Source organism: Mesitornis unicolor, unplaced genomic scaffold (genome assembly GCF_000695765.1).
Source record: "Mesitornis unicolor isolate BGI_N332 unplaced genomic scaffold, ASM69576v1 scaffold11147, whole genome shotgun sequence".
In the NCBI taxonomy this organism is placed as follows: Eukaryota; Metazoa; Chordata; class Aves; order Mesitornithiformes; family Mesitornithidae; genus Mesitornis; species Mesitornis unicolor.
In genome coordinates this window covers 37049-45829 of record NW_010198410.1, presented here as the reverse complement: position 1 = coordinate 45829, position 8781 = coordinate 37049, and the positions used below count along the sequence as shown (strand labels likewise).

At 44.4% G+C, this 8781-nt stretch overlaps 1 protein-coding gene across 2 annotated transcripts; it reads right to left on the bottom strand.

Annotated features, from left to right (window-relative positions):
- Positions 1–2517: 2517 nt before the first annotated feature.
- OSGIN1 (oxidative stress induced growth inhibitor 1) lies at positions 2518–8278 on the bottom strand. Of its 2 annotated transcripts, XM_010189143.1 has the most exons (6): positions 8234–8278; positions 7817–7838; positions 5216–5352; positions 4702–4893; positions 4341–4432; positions 2518–3662 (listed from the first exon to the last, which is right to left on the bottom strand). In XM_010189143.1, exons 1-6 carry the CDS (start codon positions 8276–8278, stop codon positions 2669–2671), a joined length of 1482 nt encoding a protein of 493 aa, XP_010187445.1. In that variant the 3' UTR covers positions 2518–2668. The 2 variants fall into 2 exon arrangements, with proteins under 2 accessions (XP_010187445.1, XP_010187444.1); XM_010189142.1 differs by lacking the exon at positions 8234–8278 and having other exon boundaries at positions 7817–7901.
- Between the last annotated feature and the right edge of the window lie 503 nt (positions 8279–8781).

Here is an 8781-nt window from a genome sequence, read left to right as displayed (position 1 = left end):
AAAACTCAGTCACCCAAGCTCCCCCCATACCCTCATTAGGAGCTCCCCAGTGCAGGGCAAATTAGATCACGGAAACAAAACACGGGATACAGGAATGATCGTCACGAACGCTGTGACTTTGATCTCAGTGATGGGAAAAGCAGCGTTTCACTTGACACCAACCCTCTGCTCTTATTCTCAGCACATTCTGATGCTCCTTGGTTTGTTTAAGATGCCCTTCGGCTTTCATTCTTCACTTCATTTGCTTTTCATGCAGGAGTTCGGGACCTGGGCAGAATTGGTATTTTTAGAAAGCTGAACATTGATCACTGTTTTATCTTTTTTGTTTTCCTAGCAAAGTTTACCTGCGAGACAGGAACAGCACAACCCTGCACTGCTTGGGTCCTGGTCTAGGGGAATATAATGCAGGGTGAAAGAACAACCAGCTCATCTCTCCTGGGGAGTACCGAAAACATGTAAGACGGCACAGGACCACATTATCCACACTCGGTAATTCCCACATTGCCAGGATAAAAGATTCAGGGAAACAACTGCCACCTCATTTAAAGCAATGCTACCAAAGAGAGCCCTGGGGGCATTGCCACCTCTCTGGCCCATGAGCAGTGCCACAGAGCAGTAAACTCATCCACATCACACCTCTGTGCCCCCAGAATCCTGTGGGCCCTCCAGCTTCAGCTTTCAGAGCAGAGAGGATTGGAGTTTTAACACATTAAATCACATTAAGAAGCTATCCCACAATTCTCAAAGGTGGTCAAATGTTGAATGGGGCAATCAAACGTTGACTGTACAATCTCCCTCCTGGAAGATACTTAAAGCTTTCCCTGTCAAGGGACTGAGCAACCAGTTCTAACTTCAAAGCTTGCCCTGTTTTACTGAGGTTGGACCTGACACCTTCAACCACCCCTTCTGATCTAAACTTACTGGACTAGGCCTTGATTTGGGATTTTTCCTGACAGAAGGCAGTAGGTAACAGGGAAGGGATCTAAGATCCTCTAGGCAAGAATATGCTTGGCAAATAGGTAGGTTTGCTATTGTGTTTTAGCCTCACAGAATAAATGGACACTGCTAAAGCACTTGGCAAGGGTTCTCCATCCTACTGGAGAGAGGAAGATACACAGAAAACAAATCCATAGGGAAAGGAAACATGCAAGATTTAACAGGCCAAAACCACATCCTGGTACTTGCTAGGAAGCTGGTGGACAGTTCATTAGATTTTCTCTGGGTCAAATATTCAAATTTAGAGTAAAAAAAAACCCCAAACACAGACTAAGCCTGAAATCACTTTATTGAAAAAATTCATACAAAGGTCAGTGGCAAAAATATTCAAGTGTGACACAGCAACACCACAGACAAACTCCTTCTACATCTCAACTCGAGGCTGAGCCACTCACAGCCAGCCACTGTCTCCACATTCGCAGCTTTCCAGAGGCGTGTGCTGCATCCTGTCAGGGCAGTGGGTTTCAGTGCAGCACCGGGAGCAGAGGTTGTCTTTACAGCAGATAAGATGAGCTACAACTCCAATTTTTTTCCTGTGAGAGGTATGAAAGGCCCTGTACATCTGTTGAGAATGCTGTTTTGCAACATGAGGCATCATTCCCACCCACCCCAGCTCGTTCAAAGCACTGACTGCAAGCCTGTAACAAAATAACTTTGCCAATAAAAATCTTGTAGAAAACTAGTGTAAAAAATTACGATATATAGCATAAAATTATCCAAAAGTGACTGTGCCGTTTCCCCTGTACACAAATAGTATTCTTAATAAAAAATAAATCACATTACATTAGAAATTCCCATCGTGTATAACATATTGCATCTTTCTGAAGCATTCTCTGCAGCAGAAGCCACATACAGTACCTGGGCAGTTACAGGACAGACCAGGAACAACCCCTCAGTTCTGCTGTCTCTGCAGCAGCTGCCACGAATTTGGCCACCACAGTTTTAGGATTTAGGAAGTAGAAAGCTGCAAGATGACAAAACCAAGTGTTTGTAAATCAGTACCATCCCTCCTCAAGAAAGAGAAAAACAAAACCATCACAGGAATCTCCTGATGAGAAAGATAATATATATTGCTTGTTGCTGGTGTCCGTGAGACAGTAATGCAGTTTGGACTGTTTGCATGTCAGTTTTTACTTGCAAAGCAGCACTTCATGTGCCAGAGCACCTTGCAGCATCTTGCAGTGATTTCTGGTCTAATAGGAACATACTGCCAAGCCACAGGAGCAAATAAAACCACGTTGGCTTACACTGTAGGACACTGACAGATACAGGGCTGTCAGCCTGCTGTCTGGAAATAATTAATTAACATTGATTGTTCCCCAATTGAGTTTTCAGCAATCTGGAAGGTGTCATATAGAAGAGCTATCAATAAGTTGCCCCCTGCTTTTCCAGGCACAAGATTCAAAGCCCCTGCAGCCTTCATGCACAGCTGTGCAGGAAAGGAGCTGAATCCCCAGGGACTGAAGGTACTGCTGTGTGTGTAATCCACTCTGTATTTGGTCACTTCATCTTCTCAAATAACTCAGTAAGAACCTAGTAACTCTCTGCATAACCTTGGAGAATACCAGGAGTGGGCTTTATATTTGAGGATGGACAAATCTGACGACTTCCTTCTCTAAGAAAGCAGCAGTAACCCACTCAGACACAGTCAGCACAGGGATTTTTTTTGTTGTTAGGGGGGATTTTTGTTTGCTTTCTTTAACAGAGAGCTGGCAACAGCCAGAGCCCCTCCCTGGACAAAGCGCACAAAGTTATCTCCAGCCAGAGGTCCTAGAGCATAAAGCCCTTTCTCCTGAGTGCATTCATAGGTGAATGGGTCAACATCTATGGGATTCCTCTTTGGATTGACTGGTTGGTCACTGTCCACTGCCAGGTCAATGCCATTATTTGGCAGGAAGAAGAGGTTGGGGTTTGAGCCAGTCAGAACAAGAGCCATGGAAATTTTATAAACTTTCTGGCAGCCATTCTTGTCTTGTAAGATACATTTCTTGTCTTTGCTGAAGGATAGCACGTGATGTTCAGGAAGGCTAACGTAACACTCATAGGGCCCTGCACAAGCAGCTGGCTGTTCTTTCATCATCTGATAGACTTTGTGGTACTCAGGGTACATCGTTTTGGGGAGCTGGTTAAAAATGAGACCCGGATCACTGACTCGTCTCCGAAAAACATGGATTACTGGAATATTGCTATGGTGAGCAAAGAGAATTGCATCAGCAGCTGTCAGACCAGCACCTACAATCAAGACCGCATCTGACATGATGCCAATGCTGTTGTTCTTCACTGCTTCCTCTAGGGCAGACAGCTGGTGATGAACATAGGAAAGGTTCTCTCCCTTGACCCCAAGCCAAGTAGGACGATCATATGTTCCTGTAGCTAGGACCACATTCTCTGCACAGATGGAGAAGGGCTCTTTATCACCTTTTATCGTTTTGAAAAATCCTTCCACCTGAAAGACCTCCGTGCTTTTCTCATTGGAGTTCCAAAGTGAGTCACTGTTCTCCTGCAGGCCTTTCTGTGCGTGGTTGGAGATGCTCTCTGCACTCACTTTCCGCACAGAGGTCACAACAGTTCCACATCTGAAGTTCTTCTGCAACCCTTTCTTCATCACATAGTGTTGGTAATATTGAGCAATGTCTTCTGCCGTGGCTCTGTTGTTTCTGAGGCCTCTGTAATATAGTGCAAACAAAGGTCAAGCAGCAGTTAAGTAAGAGACTGGAATTTCTCCCCTCTTGCACCAAATGTATCCTAGAGCCATTTATCCTGGCACTACCAGCGAAGACTTATCTAGTTTCCCTGACTTGAGCAAAGTTATTCCTGGTATACAGAGCTAACACTCAAGTCCACAAGCTGCTGGACAGAGGCAGATTTCTCTAGCATGAATTCCTAAGAACTTGGTTGCTCATTTATGCTTTCCTCTCACATCTTACTTCTTTTTCATTTTTAACTCCTGGACTTCTTAATATTAACTTCTACACATCTCAGGAGCAGAAACACCTCAGAGACTGCACAGTAGCTGAGCTGATTATACTTGTCATTAGGGACAGCAGCAGTAGACACGGCAGACAGATGATCATGCCTTTTTCAAGCTTTATTCAGAACCCATGGTCACTGTGATCCATCTCCCCAGTGGGTGCTGAGAATTCTGGACATTCCAAGCAGCACTGCAACTCCACCTGAATCACTGAATGCAGAACAGACTTTTACTGGGTGTTAGAGAGTGCCCTTTGTCTCACTAAAATCATCTGTAACAGATGGGTAGCTGCATTCAGTAAGTGCACTCTGCTCCACATTCCCAAATAATAACTTCCAGATGTTTGCAAGTCATCACATCACAGTTATTTTACCTTTTCTTTTGCTTTAGCCAGTCCTTGAACAGGAGATCTGGGAGCCCCATCCATTCCCCTCTGCTCAGGGTAACCATAGAGCCCTCGATAGACTGGAACATTAAACACAGTAAAATGACTTTTAGTTATTCAGTGTAAGAAGTGAAATGCGATTATGTCACATTTCAATGAGGCAGAGATAACGAAATCAGTGATTTCCTCTGATCTGCTGCCACAAAGGAAACCATGTTTTCAAAAGAGAACAACAGACTGGACATAAAAATGCCTTTTTCCGCCCTTCTTTTTAAATGTTGGCTTGTCTGTGTACATTTGGCTCTCTTACAACATGCAGACCTAAGCAGTTAGGGTTCAGTTCACATACATGCCAGGCACCTCCAGGAGCGTTTCTGCCAAGCACCAGGTGGGGGATGGCTCTGTCAGTCTCGTGCCACCAAGTGAGGACAGATTCTGCTGTGCCACCAAAGTCTGTGTCTGGACGCTGAAGAGTATCAAACAGAAGAGCCACAGGGCTGTGGGATCGTCCCTCCAAGCCTTCAGACAGATACTCCAAATCCTAAAGAGAGGCAGAGCAGATGCTTAAAATGCATGTCCTGTCAGGCAGCAGACTGCACGTTACTCCAGTATTTCAGAGCAGTGGGTTTTGCGTTCTGTGAAGCTCATTTACTGGCACACAGACCCTGCTATTGCCCAAGGACTACCTCAAGGATCTTAGCAGCGACGCAGACATTTCATACAAGGGAGATCCGGATAACAAAAAGTACTTTGCTTAAGGCTCATTCTGGCTGTGTACTTTGAAAATTCAAGTGAGGTTACTCCTTACAGTATAGCCCTAGGATGCTTTACTATGATCTCATACTGTTTCTCTTTACTCTAACCTGGTCCAAAATGGAGACATCTGGTGACTCTTCCAGTTTCCTCTGAAGAATAGGGTGAGGATGAAGAGAGTCTCTTTTGAAGTAAGGGATGTAGCCTGACAGCAAATATGAGAGACAGATTCCTGAAGGTCCATTTCCTAAAAAAGACACAATTGAGAAGATTTTATACTCCTGGAGACAGAGCACCCTTTTGTGAAGCATTTCTAATATCCAGACCAATTCAAAGGATAAGACACTGCTGTGGATGCAAGGGACTCCAGGTTGACCAGTGACCTACTGGATGGAGTTGAGGAAGTCATTTTACCCTCATATGTCCCCTTCTCCTCAGTTCCAGATGTTTGTAACATCTCCTCAGCCAGATGCTAACCTCAACTGGAGCCTGAAGTCTCTAGCATGCTAATGAATTGAGTTATTGCTTAATAACTTCTTTAAAGGTTTAGAAACTGTTCACATACTGACTGGGGGGGTCTCAGCTTTCCTCGTTACACATTTCACACCAGTGCACAGTAGTTCATTGTGCAGAGGATAAAGAGTAAGTCCAGAAAAGAGTGACTACTGAAGTGAAGGGGAAACAGCTCTACTCAGTAAGAAATCCCATCTAACAGGGGATATCTGGCAACAGCAGTTTTGTGGAAGTGTCTTGAGGACACTTTCAGATGGGAACCAGCCCTACCATGGTACTGCAGGCAGTGTGTCGAGGAAAAAAGGTCTCCCTGCCATGCCAAGGCAACTCCCCAGGATACAGCACCGTGACCAGATTGCTGGATGACTGAACTCCTGCTGACTAGCCAGCAGCCAGTGGAAAAACTTGATATATGTGACTCCAAAGCTCAGTGAGAGTAGTCAGTGGAAAGTTTTCACATGGCTGTTCTCCAGCGTGTTTAATATTTTACGGAGTCTGCATAACGAGGTGTCAGCCTCTCCGGCTGCTCAGGCTTTGCTCCTCACTAGAATGTTACTAACCCCCATTACACAATGCAGTGACGACATCGGGGAGGAGAGCTGAAGTGACACAGCAGCCTGTGTTGACACAGTGCCCGTGCCGCATGCATGAGTGACTGGAGCAAAGGCTGCTTCTTGGGGATGTGGGACGGAGGGAGGCTCGGGCTGTAAGGCTATCAGTGAGCTGAGCTATGTGAAGGGCAGTGCGTGCTGCAGTTGGGGTCAAAGTCTGCTGTGCTGAGCAAGGACCAGCAGCTGCAGGTCAGTGTTTGGAATATTCCACTGGCAGGAAAGTTATCCAAAACCAACAGCAACAGACAATATAAAGCAAACTAAACTGCAGCTATAGTAAAATACACCACTTTCCAGCTTACTTTGCTTTAGGAAGTACAAGGGGGTACCTAAGCCAAACTTAATCACCTGAGTGCACAACACTCAGCAATGCAAGCAGGAGATTTACTCTGAACCACATCTAAGTTTGGTATGGATGTCACAAGTACAGCTGCCTCTGGGGCTTGAACTATTCTAGAAAGCAACTGCTTTCATGAGGCTGCCAGCACAGCGGAGTGAGCCAGAGCCTTCCTGGAGCCGAGCCTGGAGAAGTAGCTAGAACATGCGTGCAACATCCAGCTGCAGAGAAATAGCTGAGCTGCTTCAGTCCAACAGCCTCCTCAGAGCACACATCTTCACACTGGTGCTTCTGAGGCTTTAGTAACATCTCCACACTGGATAGGTACACTAGGGATGTACCAAAATATCCTCCCTCCTACCTAAAGACTTGTTTTACAACTGAGCAGTACAGAATCACTCTCAGACTAGAACCTGCTGGTAGTAGTGTCCTTGTCAAACTCGCTGTTAGCAAGGATTAAGTGTGATTTATGTGGCGCACTAACTTTGGACTAGTGCTCTTGGGTGTTATAAATCAGATGAGAGATAAGGAAGGAACCCAGCTTTACAAGGCATTTAAACACAGGCTCAGATGAACAGGGTCCAACACCTGCACTCGAACACAGCTCATGATCGGTCACAGAGGGGAAGGCATTGACATCACTACTTGTGCTTTGCTCCAAGGATCACCTCACTACAAAGCTCCCCTCTTGCAAGGGAGATAAGACAGTGACTACATAACCTGTTTTCTAAACAGGTAGAAAATGCAGAGCTTTTTACCGTTCCATTAAATCTGCACAAAATCAGTGTAGCCGAGTTGTATTTTAAAAGAAATCTGCGAAAAATTTCAAGGAGCTTTAACAGCATCTGGAGCACTTTCTGAACGCACACAATGGGGAAAAAAGATCACCCAAACTCACCTCAGTTCAAGCACTACAGCTAATCACTTCACAGCAAGTTGATTATCTGTAGTGAAAAGGTTTCACACCCTTCTAAATAAGCAGCAGAAAAACCAGGCCTGAACTGGTGCTCAAAAGGTTAGAAATTTTGCTATTAAAAAAGAGGCATATGTTTTAGTTTGTCAAATACCTGGTTCCTTACTTCCCACAAGTCTTAGTGGTCTTTTTCTTAGAACAAGAGAAAGTTTGGCTGTCAGGGAAAGGATGCAGAAACAGGGGCCAAGCATTTCTGGTTTGAGTAAGAGTACATGGGACAAAGCTGGAGACAGTAAGTCCAAAGCAGCAACAGTAAGGCTGGGAGGAGAAGGCTTACCTATGATCACAACTGGCAGTGGCTTGAACCCGCTCTTCTTTTGGGGTCTGGTTGATAACGCACACATCTTCCTGTCCGGAAGCATTTAGGTCCTAGAGTTTACCTGCTAAAACAAACAAGTTTTGAATTATTTGGCTTTTTGGACAAAAATTAAAATAAAATAAAATAAAAAAGCCCTGTGACTTTCTACAGCCCACAAACCCAGGTTGATCTAAAGTATCATCCTTGAGTTGCAGACCATCACACCACACATCCACACTCACGACAGGCCTACTTATCTTTTTCTCCTCCTGCCCCCCAAACCAAAGGATGATTCTCTGATCATACAGCACAAAAAATGAAGAACCCTTATCTTTCTCTTCCACACGTGAATTCCAGTCCCTCCAGAACAGCTGGCAACTTCAGTAACCCTCTGACTACAGTAACCGAAGTGTTGCAGCTTGTTAATTCACTTCTGCCCATACTGTGCAGAAAATTGTCATCATTATCATGAGCACTTTGTATTTTTTAAGGCAACTCGTGGATTTACTTATGAGTAGAGCAAACCTAACTCAAGACTTATGCCCAGAGACTGGAAATCTCCTGGCTGCATTTTCAGTTATGTACCATTCCATCACTGCCATTTTCTGAGACGTGTTAGTGTAGTTTCTGAACCTTCTTTCTTAATTTTCCAGAAAACAGAGTTCTAGGTCTGAACAAGCAACAAGTCTTAAACAAAATATACCACAAATTTATTATCTTGGAGACTATGGTGTCATGAGAGTGGAATCTACAAAACTCATCTGCTTGTTGTGCAGATAGTTGATGAACGGTGAAGTATTTTTGCCATTCCTACAGGAATCCTACCATGTCAAATAACAACTTCTTTCGTTTTCCAGGGAATTTGGTTACACTGTCACTAATCTAGAGAATTTAAAAAGTCATTTTTACCACAGTAAAAGTGAAATTTTCAAAATTCAGCATAA

What these genes read in the sequence shown, in the direction of transcription:
- OSGIN1 (XM_010189142.1), bottom strand. Translation starts at nt 7,901, where the DNA reads ATGCTTCCGGACAGGAAGATGTGTGCGTTATCAACCAGACCCCAAAAG. An exon ending in ACTGCCAGTTGTGATCATAG is followed by an intron (nt 5,353 to 7,816) that starts GTAAGCCTTCTC and finishes TGTCTTTTTTAG; the next exon opens with GAAATGGACCTTCAGGAATC. An exon ending in ATGTCTCCATTTTGGACCAG is followed by an intron (nt 4,894 to 5,215) that starts GTTAGAGTAAAG and finishes GCCTCTCTTTAG; the next exon opens with GATTTGGAGTATCTGTCTGA.